General features: G+C 46.4%; 1 protein-coding gene across 1 annotated transcript in view; it reads right to left on the reverse strand.

The window, feature by feature from the left end:
* Nucleotides 1-4,066: 4,066 nt before the first annotated feature.
* wfikkn2a (info WAP, follistatin/kazal, immunoglobulin, kunitz and netrin domain containing 2a) overlaps nucleotides 4,067-15,700 on the reverse strand; it is a 73,013-nt gene continuing 61,379 nt past the window's right edge. The window contains exon 2 of the mRNA XM_068058729.1: nucleotides 4,067-5,613. Within this exon, the coding sequence (XP_067914830.1) occupies nucleotides 4,102-5,544 (1,443 nt within the window). The 5' untranslated portion in view covers nucleotides 5,545-5,613 and the 3' untranslated portion in view covers nucleotides 4,067-4,101. The remainder of the gene's footprint in view (nucleotides 5,614-15,700) is intronic.

The raw sequence follows: 15,700 nt of genomic DNA on the forward strand, positions 1-15,700 counted from the left end.
CTCAGTATAACACTACACCCGGTGTTATATTACACTCAGTATAACACTGCACCTGGTGTTATATTACACCCAGTATAACACTACACCCAGTGTTATATTACACCCAGTATAACACTACACCCAGTGTTATATTACACTCAGTATAACACTACACCCAGTGTTATATTACACCCAGTATAACACTACACCCGGTGTTATATTACACTCAGTATAACACTACACCCGGTGTTATATTACACCCAGTATAACACTACACCCAGAGTTATATTACACCCAGTATAACACTACACTCGGTGTTATATTACACCCAGTATAACACTACACCCAGTGTTATATTACACTCAGTATAACACTACACCCAGTGTTATATTACACTCAGTATAACACTACACCCGGTGTTATATTACACCCAGTATAACACTACACCCGGTGTTATATTACACTCAGTATAACACTACTGCCAGTGTTATATTACACCCAGTATAACACTACACTCGGTGTTATATTACACCCAGTATAACACTACACCCAGTGTTATATTACACCCAGTATAACACTACCGCCAGTGTTATATTACACCCAGTATAACACTACACCCAGTGTTATATTACACCCAGTATAACACTACACCCGGTGTTATATTACACTCAGTATAACACTACACCCGGTGTTATATTACACTCAGTATAACACTACACCCAGTGTTATATTACACTCAGTATAACACTACACCCGGTGTTATATTACACTCAGTATAACACTACACCCAGTGTTATATTACACCCAGTATAACACTACACCCGGTGTTATATTACACTCAGTATAACACTACACCCGGTGTTATATTACACCCAGTATAACACTACACCCGGTGTTATATTACACTCAGTATAACACTACACCCGGTGTTATATTACACTCAGTATAACACTACACCCAGTGTTATATTACACCCAGTATAACACTGCACCCGGTGTTATATTACACTCAGTATAACACTACACCCGGTGTTATATTACACCCAGTATAACACTACACCCGGTGTTATATTACACTCAGTATAACACTACACCCGGTGTTATATTACACTCAGTATAACACTACACCCAGTGTTATATTACACTCAGTATAACACTACACCCGGTGTTATATTACACTCAGTATAACACTACACCCGGTTTTATATTACACTCAGTATAACACTACACCCGGTGTTATATTCCACCCAGTATAACACTACACCCAGTGTTATATTACACTCAGGATAACACTACACCCGGTGTTATATTCCACTCAGTATAACACTACACCCAGTGTTATATTGCACCCAGTGTTATATTACACCCAGTTTTATGCTTTCTGGCTCCAGCTCCCATCTCTGCTGAATGTTCTCCCCCCGGGTTACACAAAGTTTTTACAATGTGCTTCACACACTTGGATTAGAAAGAGGGATCATCCTCAGGCTCCAGCTACCGGTCAGAGATTCCCACCAGAAAATGCTCCTGTGTGGACGTCTTGTGTGGATATGAAGCCCACCCAGGTTGAATAGCTTTGAATATCTGAGCTCAGAGATGATGAATAGATCTATCGTTAAGTCATGTGATGGCAACATGCCACAGTGAGAGGAGAAACAGTACCGAGGTTTAGCAGGAGTTCCATTAACATCCTAGGGGTTACCATTGACCAGAAACTGAACGGGAGTAGCCATATAAATACCGTGGTTACAAGAGCAGGTCAGAGGCTGGGACTCCTGCGGCGAGTAACTCACCTCCTGACTCCCCAAAGCCTGTCCACCATCTACAAGGCACAAGTCAGGAGTGTGATGGAATACTCTCCACTTGCCTGGATGTGTGCAGTTCCACCAACACTCAAGATGCTCGACACCATCCAGGACAAAGCAGCCCGCTTGATTGGCACCCCATCTACAAACATTCACTCCCTACACCACAGTGGCAGCAGTGTGTACCATCTGCAAGATGCACTGCAGCAACACACCAAGGCTCCTTAGACAGCACCTTCCAAACCCGCAACCTCTACCAACTAGAAGGACAAGGGCAGCAAATGCATGGGAACACCACCACCTGCAAGTTCCCCTCCAAGTCACACACCATCCTGACTTGGAACTATATCACCGTTCCTTCACTGTCACTGGGTCAAAATCCTGGAACTCCCTTCCTAACAGCACTGTGGGTGTACCTACCCCACATGGACTGCATCGGTTCAAGAAGGCAGTTCACCACCACCTTCTCAAGGGCAGTTAGGGATGGGCAATAAATGCTGACCTAGCCAGCGACACCCGTGAAAGAATAAAAAAAGACAGGAGAGTGCAGCAGGATGGAGACAACCTCATTAATATTTTATTGATTGAATAATCAGACAGATGGGCACTAGATCCAGGTACAAATAAATAGTATTTACACAGTCATCGTAAATTCATTCACAGTAAAATCAAAAACATTCTAATAATTGTTTCTCCTTATTCGAATCAAATGTTGAACTGTTTACAAAATCGGTTTGTTACCACATCTAAATTTTGGCAGCTCTATCCCACTCTTTGAATTTTTATTACCTTTTTGGCAACAAGAGAGAGATCACAATGTCACAGTTGGGATGATGACTGCTTAAAGTCAAATGTTATCTTGTTATGACATTGTCTCTGCTCTCCAACTCACTGCCAGTGGCCCATCAAACACTCCCAGGACAGGTACAGCATGGGGTTAGATACAGAGTAAAGCTCCCTCTACACTGTCCCAGCATACGTCTCTCACGTTAGTTTAACAGCCGATTAGTGTTGTCTCCAGTGCCTGTTCTTGTTGAATTGCTCTCAGTGCCAGTACACTGTAGCCTCTGATACTTGGTGCTGTGTCTATTCGATTTGAGCCCTTGTGTTTTTTAAGCAACCCTCCAACCAATGATTGCAGGAGGTGAGTGACTTGCAAAACTGCTGTTGAATTAACCCAGGAAGGTACATTGAATGGAGGAGGGTGTCTGTTATTGGTTGCTGTCTCTTGGTCAGTCTGATGGTGTTTCTGCTTTGCATCAACTGGTTAGAAGCCTGGACACAGTTATTTGTGTCGATAATCCTGCCCTTACAGCTGGACTGGTGAATGCAATGCTTGGTGTAATACTGAATGTGCAGAGTGGCATTACAGGCAAGTCAGTCCTGGTTCCCAACCCTGCTAGGAAGCTCTCGAATGTGGATATCCGGTTAGTGGAGGGCTGGCTTTGGTTGCTATGCCATGTGTCCCGTTCCCAGAATGATTGATCAGCCACAAGGCACTCGACCCTTAGGAAACTGCACTCTACTGAGAATCGGTGCCTGTCGGAGAGCAGAGGGAGAAGCACTCCGTCCGGTGCTAGCCCAGTGACATCAAGTTGCATCTCAATGACATCATGTAGTAACCCAGTGACATCATGAGGTTGTAACCCATTGTGATTGGTGGATTACGGACTGGATCAACATTCGTAATGTCACAAGCCTCAACGTCCTGATCTAACAATATGGCGACTACCAGAGGCCCTCGTATTGATGATGAGCCAGAAAGAGGCGACTAAGAGACAGCATTAAGTATACAAGTATCTCCCTTTATTACATCCAGAATATTGGGGAAATCCAGCAGAATCCATGGACCTTTAAACAAGAAAAGTAATAAATCACTACTGTCCATTGAGGGCTCATTGTGTCATTATCAAAGCCCATCAGTAAGAAATGATCTTGTCAATCATCAAAGATCTACTTACACATGTTGCAAGCAGTTACAAATCTAAGAAGTTAAGTGCTTATATAATTAGTTTGTCAAAAGTGAGATTTTTTTCAAAAAGCTTTTCATAAATGTGTCTTTTTTCTGTAAGGATCTCTGCATTTGTACTGACCAATAGCAGTCTACTGACCAATAGCAGCCTACTGACCAATAGCAGCGTACTGACCAATAGCAGCGTACTGACCAATAGCAGCCTACTGACCAATAGCAGCGTACTGACCAATAGCAGTCTACTGACCAATAGCAGCGTACTGACCAATAGCAGCCTACTGATCAATAGCAGTCTACTGACCAATAGCAGCGTACTGACCAATAGCAGGTCTACTGACCAATAGCAGACCTACTGAAGTCCTGTCAGCTCTCTCAAGAGGTCACAGGTTTTCTTATCCTTGACCTCAAATAGTTTCTTGATACGTCTCTCATTCACAGTCCTCACAAAACTGTGGGGTTGGAGAACAGCCATTCCATTGTGGACATCACCCATGACAATGAGAGGACCATCTTCAGTGGTCATGTTGGGACATGGACAATTCCAGTCCATATTTAAGAGAGTGATCTCCAGCATCTCACTGCCAAAGAACTGAAGCCCCATCTTTTCATCTTTCAGGACCCTGTCCACAGTAAACAAGGCACGACCTGAGTCTGTCTCTTCCGTCAATTCAGTCATGCGGCCAACTATGACGTAGTCACTCTTGCAATAGCTGGTCACTATCTTGAAGCGAGGTTTGCAGACTTTGCATTGCTGGTTCCTGGGGTAAGGACAGATCTCCTCGCAGGTCTCCCTGCTTTCAAAATTGTTTTCATTCCCGCCACACCCTCCATAGATGAAGGACTGACATTGCTTCATCAGGCTGTTGTAGGCCCATCTTGGGTCCCAGACCTTGCAGGGGCCCTGCAAAGCCGGCAGATTGCAGATGTTGACGGGTTCGTTCATGCAGGTTGACATGCAGGCCTCGTAGGTCTCAAAGTGGTTCATGTTCCTATCGCAGTGCCCATAGTTAAACGTGAAGCAGTTGTTTTTCTTGGAGTCGTAATACCACCTGATCTGATGCTCCCCACAGTTCTCGCGGTCAGGCTGTTTCAAGCACTCAGTGGCTGGAATCTGAGATGTGTTTGCAGAATTCTGCCTCATCAGGTCTTCCCGCTTGATAACAGACAAGGGGAAGTTTGCCCTCAGGAACCCCCCTGGATTCCTGGCAGTGCAGGTGTAGATCCCAGCATCTTGGAGCTGAGCATTGTAAATCACCAGCTGTCCAATGTTGGTGACGACCACGTTCCCGTTGACATGATTGGGCCTCATTATGATGTTCTCCCTCCCATCCAGCTCCTTCTCCCAAGTGAGCTCAGGCTGTGGTCTCCCACTGACATCGCAGAGGAAGCTGACCGTGCTCCCCACGTATGTGGACTGGTGGACAGGATTGGAGAGCAGGGCTGGCGACACCATGTCCTGGGAGGTGGTCAGTGAGTCGGCAGTGGTGGGGTGGGCAGTGGTGTCCAGTGGCAGGGGGCTTGTGTTTGGCCAGGTGAGGTGATAGGTACAGGTGACCACCGTCAGTGTGATTCCCTTGGTGCATGCTTCAGCATCCATGTAGCACTTGTTGTAGTACGTCAGCCCATCAGAGGCACAGGTGAAGTGTGGCTCCTTCTCACACCTGTCCTTGCATTTACACACAGGCTGCCCATCCCAGATGTCACACTCAGAGCCCTGCTGGACGCACATGAAGCGGTCACAAGTGGCTCCTCTCGGCATGCCCACTGGCCCTTTCCTTCCTTTAATGGTCATGTACCTGGCAGCAACACAGCTCTTCAAGCCACACACATTGGGACAACATTTCTCAAACGTTTCACAATCCTGAAGAAATGAAAAGAAGAAAGGTTTCCAATAAAACATGAGGTTTTCAACACCAACTTACATCTAGATAGCACCTTGAATGTAGGAAATATGTCACAAAGCGATTACAGGAGTGTAAATCAGACCAGATTTGATAGTGAGCCACATAAGGAGATAGTCCAGGTGAGTGTACCCTACAGTCCCCTTACCCTGGTGATGGAGCGGACTGCAGCAATGATCAGGTGTTGAGGACTGCAGTCCCTCCGCCCTCAGAGTTATATTGTTGATGTGTCAAAACCCTTGTGTAAATAGAATGAGAGCGACTGGGAGATCAATCAGTTCCCCAAACAGAGTCAATTTAATGCAAGTTAGCTTCTTCAATAGAAATGGGCAAACAATCCAGTCCTGCGCCCCTATGATGGTGAAAATCACCCTTTGGGAGGTTACTTCCCACTGCTATTCTGTGGCAATTTCTCTGGCTGGGTCCGAACGTGGGATCATCCAGCACATACATACATTCCTGGTTGATATATAAGGCCCTGGTTCAACCACACTTGGAATATTGTGTTCAGTTCTGGTCGCCTCATTATAGGAAGGATGTGGAAGCTTTAGAGAGGGTGCAGAGGAGATTTACCAGGATGCTACCTGGACTGGAGGGCATGTCTTATGAAGAAAGATTGAGGGAGCTAGGGCTTTTCTCATGGGAGCGAAGAAGGATGAGAGGTGACTTGATAGAGGTGTACAAGATGATGAGAGGCATAGATAGAGTGGATAGCCAGAGACTTTTTCCCAGGGCGGAAAGGGCTATCACCAGGGGGCATAATTTTAAGGTGATTGGAGGAAGGTTTAGGGGAGATGTCAGAGGTAGGTTCTTTACACAGAGAGTGGTGGGTGCGTGGAATGCGCTGCCAGCGGTGGTAGTAGAAGCAGATACATTAGGGGCATTTAAGTGACTCTTGGATAGGTACATGGATGATAGTAGAATGAAGGGTAGGTAGTTAGTTTGATCTTAAAGTAGGTTAAAGGTTCGGCACAACATCGTGGGCCGAAGGGTCTGTACTGTTCTATGTTCTATGTATTCCCTGTCCGCAAAACCGTTCCCCAGATCTTGCAGCAACAACCATCAATGGCATCAGACTGACCTTAAACCCACTGGCACTGGTATAACAACAAACACCCCTCAATGCCCATGCCAGCTCACCAGGGGGTTAGAATAATACAGGGCTCAGGTTACTGGCACAGCTACATCCTGACTTCCAAATCTCACAGCTCATTGAGCTGAAAAGAATCAGCAAACAGAGTGCAAAGGTAGGAAGAACCTTCATTTCTATAGCACCTTTCACAACCTCAGGGCATCCCAAAGCACTTTACAGTTAATGAAGTGTTTTTGAAGTATAGACACTGTTGTAATTTAGGAAACACAGCTGCCAATTTGCACACAGCAAGATCCCACAAACAGCAATGTGATAACGACCAGCTGATCAGTTTTTATGATGTTGGTTGAGGGATAAATATTGACCAGGACACCAGGGAGAACTCCCCCCTGCTCTTCTTCAAAATAGTAACCATGGGATCTTTTACATCCACCCGAGAGGACAGACATGGCCTCATTTTAATGTCTCATCCAAAAGACTGGGAGTGTCAGCCAGTCACTGGGAGTGTGTTTATGACTCTGGAGTGGGGCTTAAACACACGACCTACTGACTCCAAGGTGAGAATGCTCCCCACTGAGGCAGAGCTAATAACTGAGCAGAGGAAATCACATTCCTCCCCAAAAATCTCTCCCACACACACAATGCAAATTCAATGATCACAGCATTCGTAGATCTCACTCACTCACTCTCTGTGCCCCAGCTGAACAACATTTAATACACACCTGTATATTTTGTGCCCCAATTCCCGCACTCTGAATGTGCTGACTCCTGCTGAGGTACAGACTTACCCAATAGACTACGACTATTTAACACAGAGGGCATCACTTCCCAGTCCATTCCTCTGCCCAGCTGCCGTCCACCTTTCAACAGGAACCTTGGCTGATGTTTTTCCTCCCTCACCTGAAGGGTACTGAGCCCAGTTATACCTGTTGCTGCTGCCCTGAGTGAGATCAAGTAAGTCAGCATCATGTAGGAGTTTGCCTGCTCCATGTGGCTCAGTCACAACATTTACACTTACTCACCGTGTCCGTCTCTATTTCTCAACATCCTGGAACTTCTAAGTTTTCACATTATTTTTCTTTCCATAATTCTGGCTGTTGGTGTCTTTGTAACTTTGGGAAAACAGAGTGAAGCAATGGATATGCGGCTGATTGACAGCCTGACAGGCTGTGAGGCGAACACTATAGTACAGTACAATACAGAAGGAGGCCATTCAGCCCATCCAGTCTGCCCTGGCTCTTTCAAAGAGCAATCCAGTCAGTCCCACGCCTCCGCTCTTTCCCCATATCACTGCAATTGTTTCTCCTTCAATTATCCAATTCCCGTTTGAAAGCTGCTACTGAATCTGCAGCAGCTCGAGCAGACAGTGCATTCCAGATCCTAAACACTCACAGTGTAAAGAAGTTTTTCCTCATGTCACCTCTGGTTCTTTTGCCAATCACCTTAAATCTGTGTCCTCTGGTTCTTGACCCTTCAGTCATTGGAAACCGTTTGTCTTTATTTACTCTATCTAAACACTTTATGTTTTTAAACACCTGTCTCAAATTTCCTCTTAACCTTCTCTACTCCAAGAACAACCAGCTTCTCTAGTCTATCCACGTAACTGTAATCCCACAACTCTGTAGTAAATCTCTTCTGTACGCTCTTCACCATCTCCACATCCTTATTAAACTGTGATACTATGCCCAGCACTGGACACAATACTCCAGCTGGTAATGAGCTAGTGTTTTATATAGGTTCAGCATAACTTCTTGGTTTTTGCACTCTATGCATCTATAAAGCCCAGAACCTCATATTCTTTATTAACTGCTTTGTTAACCTATTCTACCACCTTCAAGGATTTGTGCACAAACACCCCCAGGTCTCTCTGCCCCTGTAACTCTTTTAAAATTGTGCCATTCAGTTTGTATTGTCTCTCCTTGCTCTTCCAACCAAAATGTATCACCTCACACTTCCCTGCATTAAATTTCACTGCCACGTGACTACCCATTCCACCAGCCTGTCTGACCTCTTGAAGTCTTTCACTATCTTCCTCACAGTTTACAACACTTCCAAGTTTCATGTCATCGGCTAATTTCAAAATTGTGTCCTGTACACCCAAGTCCAAATCATTAATGTAGATCAAAACCCACTACTGAACCCTGGGGAACAACACTGCATTACCTTCCTCCAGTCTAATAAACAGCCATTCATCACAACTCTCTGTTTTGATCCCTTAACCAATTTTGTATCTTTGCTGTTTCGGCAGCTAGTACAAGTCTACTAGTACAGGTCTGCAGAGTTTGAATCCAGAAACATTCTGACTCAGCAGGAGAACACTTCCACTAAAGTCTATCTCCTTGCAGTTTGTCTCTTGGCAGTGGCTGTGATTTATTTTGCTCTGTCTTTTGTTAGTTTTCTGATGCTATTTAACAATCGAGTGACCTGAGCAAGTGACGGGCTGATCTGCACTAAAATTGGTGCAAATGTCACACACAGAAAATAAGGAGGTTTGAAGACAGGAGTAAAACCAATTTGTGAATGTGTTATACTCCTAAGGTGCTGACTTAGTCTCATATTATGAAGGGAGGTTTCAGGGATTCCTGTTAACTCTTAACTGAAATTAGAGATCAATGAACAGCAGGAAGTTTGAATAAAGGGGAGAGCTGGACAGTTAAAAAAAAATTCAAATCTTAAATCGGATAAAATGCACAGAGGACAGTAAAGGCAGTTTTTCATTTTCCTGGAATCCTGTTCATCCCAAAACAGTCCGATCCAGGAAATTTTCTCCTGAAATGCAGAAGGTGAAAAGTGATTGAAATTTCGGAAGGGAGCAAACTTTTGTGAATCAGGAAAGAAATATTCTCAAACTTTAAGATATTCTCCATTCCCTTTAGACAGAGACTTCGAGCAGAATCTGACAGCTAGAAATTTATTCTGAATTCAAATGTGATTGTTTACAATAAGTTTGCTCCCTTAATTGACTGACAGTGAATAGCGTTCGATGTCTAATGCTATACCCCAGTGCCCAGACCAGCACTAACTAGCAGCCCTGGTTATCGCGTACATTTAAAATATAATCCTTCCCAGTTTGGGAATAAAGAAAAATCATTTGCAGCTGATGTTACCTGGTCCGTCTCACACTCCCGGGAGCAGGTGCTTTGCGCGTCCACCCACAGACTGGGACTCATCTCATTGGGACAGATCCCAGCGTGAGAGTATTTGATCCGTGACACTGCCACATTTTCAACAGGCAGAGGAAGAAGGAGAGTCAAGAGAACAGGTCCCAGTGAGATCCAAGTCCTCCCAGCCAGCAGGATCCAGTTCATGATGGTGACTGCTAGATGGTCAGTGTCTAAACCGGAATCAATAGTCTTAAGAAAACTTTCTATTTGTCATTAGTTACCTCTCTCTTTCTTTCACTTTACCTATGTCTCCCTTTCTGTCACTATACCTCTCTTTTTCTGTCACAATGTCTCTCTCTCTGTCACTTACTCTATCCCTCTTTGTCACTATCTCTCTATCTATCTCTCCCTCTCTCTCTGTCGCAATCACTCTATCTCCCTCCCTCTCCCTCTGTCACTCTCTCTCTCCCTGCACACCCAGGCTGCCCTCAGTCTGACTACACAGGATTATTAAGTTTCAGCTCCTCGTGATTTTTTGCAGAAAAGCTAATAGTTAATGAGATTTCCTATTTCGCTCTCCTCTATTTATATGCTGCCCTCTGGAGAATCTGTCTGGATGAAGCTTGACATTCTCACTGACCGACCCACTCACAGGCTCTCGGTGACAGTAACAAATTGGTGCTGCGAAAGTTGGAAATAGTTGAAAGAGCTTGAACGCGTGTCTGTGAAAAGCTTTGGGACTGAGGCGGGAGGGGAGGGGTGAGGAACCCTCCTGTTTACTGAGCACAACTTCCCTACAGAGCCACGAATCCCCAGCCCCGATGTGTAATAACAGGTCGATGTGTGCACATGAAACATAACTCCAGCAGCTTTCCACAGGGTACTTCCCCTCCACATTGTTCAAAAACACACACTGCTCTGAGGATTATAAAACAAGCTCCATCTTTGTCTGACTCAGGGACGAGCAGCAAACATGGATTGTTTCACTATCGGAATCAGAGAAGAAAGAATACACATTGTGGGATTGTAAAGGATTACAGATTCCAGATAAACTCAGGAACACTCACTCATTCCTTCACACTCGCTGGGCTGGATTTTATGGGCCCACCTGAGGTAGAGTCAGAGCTGGAGGAGCCAGAGGATTGTGCTGGGTGGCGGGCGGGCAGGGCCCTTCACCGCCCTATCGCCACCTCGTCACCAAGTGATTTTGCCGGGGGCAAGATTGGCCGACGATAGTTTCCCGCCCAGAGGCCACTTAAGGGCCTCTTCCCCGACACTGGGATCTAACCAGCGGCAGGGGTTTCCTCTGCCATGCAGGGAGGGCGTCTTGTAAAACGAGGTGCCCTCCCAGCGGGCTGGGGCGGCGACCCTCCTCGTGGGCAATCTGTGCCCACAGAGGACAGACCTCGGCAAAACCTAAAACCCCATGGCTCCCCCTCCCCCTGGACTTCATGCCCACATCCCCCAACCCCCCTCATCAGGGCCTTCCAGACAGGCCCCCGCGACCCCATCACACTTATCTGAAGGTCTGCGGTTCCAGCGCAGGGCCTGGGAACGTTGCCGACATACATACAGTCATAGAGTCATTTACAGCAAAGAAGGAGGCCATTTGGCCCATCGAGCCCATGCCAGCTCTCCACGGAGCTATCCTGTCAGTCCCACGCCCAGGCTCGATCCCCTTACCCCTGCAAGTCTATTTCTCTCAGATCCAACTTCCTCTTGTAGTCATTGATCGTCTCTACTTCCACCACCCTTGTGGGCAGTGAGTTATTGATCATTACCACCCACTGTGTAAAAAAAAAAATGCTTCCTCATATTCCCCTGCATCTCTCGCCCAAAACCTTCAATCTGTGTACCCTAGTCCTTGTACCAATAGTTAATGGGAACAGTTTTTCCTTGTCTAACTTATCTAAACCTGTCATAATCTTGTACACTTGTATTAAATCTCCCCTCAATCTCCTTTGCTCCAAGGAGAACAAACCCAGCTTTTCCAACCTAAACTTGTAACTAAAATCCTCCATCACAGCATCACAGAATAATACAGTGCAGAAGAGGCCCTTCGGCCCATCGAGTCTGCACCGATGCATTAAAGACACTGACCTGTCTACCTAATCCCATTTGCCAGCACTTGGCCCATAGCCTTGAATGTTATGACGTGCCAAGTGCTCATCCAGGTACTTTTTAAAGGATGTGAGGCAACCTGCCTCTACCACCCTCCCAGGCAGGGCATTCCAGACTGTCACCACCCTCTGGGTAAAAAAGTTCTTCCTCAAATCCCCCTTAAACCTCCCGCCCCTCACTTTAAACTTGTGACCCCTCGTAACTGACCCTTCAACTAAGGGGAATAGCTGCTCCCTATCCACCCTGTCCATGCCCCTCATAATCTTGTACACCTCAATCAGGTCACCCCTCAGTCTTCTCTGCTCCAGCGAAAACAACCCAAGCCTATCCAACCTCTCTTCATAGCTTAAATGTTCCATCCCAGGCAACATCCTGGTGAATCGTCTCTGCACCCCCTCCAATTCAATCACACCCTTCCTATAATGTGGTGACCAGAATTGCACACAGTACTCCAGCTGTGGCCTTACCAAAGTTCTATACAACTCCAACATGACCTCCCTGCTTTTGTAAACTATGCCTCGATTGATAAAGGCAAGTGTCCCATATGCCTTTTTCACCACCCTATTAACCTGCCCTTCTGCCTTCAGAGATCTATGGACAAACACGCCAAGGTCCCTTTGTTCCTCGGAACTTCCCAGTGTTAGGCCATTCATTGAATACTTCCGTGTCACATTACTCCTTCCAAAGTGTATCACCTCATACTTTTCAGCGTTAAATTCCATCTGCCACTTTTCTGCCCATTTGACCATCCCGTCTATATCTTCCTGTAACCCAAGACACTCCACCTCATTGTTAACCACTCGGCCAATCTTTGTGTCATCCGCGAACTTACTGATCCTACCCCCCACATAGTCATCTATGTCGTTTATATAAATGACAAACAATAGGGGACCCAGCACAGACCCCTGTGGTACGCCACTGGACACTAGCTTCCAGTCACTAAAACAACCATCTGTCATCACTCTCTGTCTCCTACAGCTAAGCCAATTTTGAATCCACCTTATCAAGTTACCTTGTATCCCATGTGCATTTGCTTTCTTGATAAGTCTCCCATGTAGGACCTTGTCAAAGGCTTTGCTGAAATCCATGTAAACTACATCAACTGCACTACCCTCATCTACACACCTGGTCACATGCTCAAAAAATTCAATCAAATTTGTTAGGCATGACCTCCCTCTGACAAAGCCATGCTGACTATTCCTAATCAAATTTTGCCTCTCCAAGTGGTGATAGATTTTCTCCTTCAGAATTTTCTCCAATAGTTTCCCTACCACTGACGTGAGACTCACTGGCCTGTAGTTCCCTGGCTTATCTCTACAACCTTTCTTAAATAGTGGGACCACATTAGCTGTTCTCCAGTCCTCTGGCACCTCCCCCGTGGCCAGAGAGGAATTAAAAATTTGGGTCAGAGCCCCTGCAATCTCCACCCTTGCCTCCCACAGCATCCTGGGACACAAATCGTCCGGACCTGGAGATTTGTCCACTTTGTAACTCTTTCCAGTCCACCTTGGCCAGATCCTGCCTTATTTTACTAAAATTCACTCTCCCCCAATCCAAATCTTTTTTTTGCAACTTGTTTATTTCTTTCTCCATAACAAGCTAAAGTTGTACCATGTTGTGGTCGCTATCACCACAATGCTCCCCCACCAACACATCAACCACCTGTCCGGCTTCATTCCCCAGAATTAGGTCCAGCACTGCACCCTCCCTTGTTGGATCCTCTACATATTGAGCTAAAAAGTTCTCCTGTATACATTTTAAGAACTCCACTCCATCTAAGCCCTTAACACGATGACTATCCCAATTAATGTTGGGAAAGTTGAAATCACCTAATATAATTACCCTATTATTTTTACACACCTCTGCAAAGTGTGCACATATTTGCTCCTCATCCCTGGAACCATTCTGATAAATCTCCTCTGCACCCTTTCAAGGACTCTCACATCCTTGTTAAACTGTGGTGACCAGAACTGGACACAGTACTCCAGTTGGGGTCTAACCAGAGATTTATAAAAGTTCAGCATAACTTCCCTGCCACCTTCAAAGGGAGATGTACATGCACCACGGCAGTGGCCTCTGCTCCCGGTGGAATGCCGACACTGCTGAGCTGCTGGCCCAGAGATTGTCCGGAGCTCTTGGAGGCAGGTTCCCCCTCTTTGAAGGGTCAATGATCCTGACTCCTGAAAATTTGCCTCTGGAACAGTAGAGGATTGTGCCGGGGGATACGAAAAGGCCGCGCCGAAGCTCCCCCCCCACATTTTCAGCACGGCACTGGGAACTCCGCCTCCTTCTCAAAATCCAGCCCTCTGTGTCTCATTCACACTCACTATCCTACTCACACTCACTATCTCAGTCACACTCATTATACTAACCACACTGCAGGAGGACACTGACTCTCACTGGGGTACAGTTCCACACACACTGACTCTCACTGGGGCACAGTTCCACACACACTGACTCTCACTGGGGTACATTTCCACACACACTGACTCTCTCTCAGGTACAGTTCCACACGCACTGACTTTCACTGGGGTACAGTTCCACAAACACTGACTCTCACTGGGGTACAGTTCCACAAACACTGACTCTCACTGGGGTACAGTTCCACACACACTGACTCTCACTGGGGTACAGTTCCACACACACTGACTCTCACTGTGGTTTAGTTCCACACACACTGACTCTCACTGGGGTACAGTTCCACACGCACTGACTCTCACTGGGGTACAGTTCCACACGCACTGACTCTCACTGGGGTACAGTTCCACACGCACTGACTCTCACTGGGGTACAGTTCCACACGCACTGACTCTCACTGGGGTACAGTTGCACACACAGTGACTTTCACTGGGGTACAGTTCCACACGCACTGACTCTCACTGGGGTACAGTTCCACACGCACTGACTCTCACTGGGGTACAGTTCCACAAACACTGACTATCACTGGGGTACAGTTGCACACACACTGACTCTCACTGGGGTACAGTTCCACACACACTGTCTCTCACTGGGGTACAGTTCCACACACACTGTCTCTCACTGGGGTACAGTTCCACACACACTGACTCTCACTTGGGTACAGTTCCACACACACTGACTCTCACTGGGGTACAGTTCCACACACACTGACTCTCACTGGGATACAGTTCCACACATACAGACTCTCACTGTGGTTTAGTTCCACACACACTGACTCTCACTGGGGTACAGTTCCACACACACTGACTCTCACTGGGATACAGTTCCACACACACTGACTCTCACTGGGGTACATTTCCACACACACTGACTCTCTCTCAGGTACAGTTCCACACGCACTGACTTTCACTGGGGTACAGTTCCACAAACACTGACTCTCACTGGGGTACAGTTCCACAAACACTGACTCTCACTGGGGTACAGTTCCACACACACTGACTCTCACTGGGGTACAGTTCCACACACACTGACTCTCACTGTGGTTTAGTTCCACACACACTGACTCTCACTGGGGTACAGTTCCACAAACACTGACTCTCACTGGGGTACAATTCCACAAACACTGACTCTCACTGGGGTACAGTTCCACACACACTGACTCTCACTGTGGTTTACTTCCACACGCACTGACTCTCACTGGGGTACAGTTCCACACGCACTGACTCTCACTGGGGTTTAGTTCCACACGCACTGACTTTCACTGGGGTACAGTTCCACAAACACTGACTCTCACTGGGGTACAATTCCACA

Source organism: Heterodontus francisci, chromosome 26, assembly GCF_036365525.1.
Source record: "Heterodontus francisci isolate sHetFra1 chromosome 26, sHetFra1.hap1, whole genome shotgun sequence".
NCBI lineage: Eukaryota > Metazoa > Chordata > Chondrichthyes > Heterodontiformes > Heterodontidae > Heterodontus > Heterodontus francisci.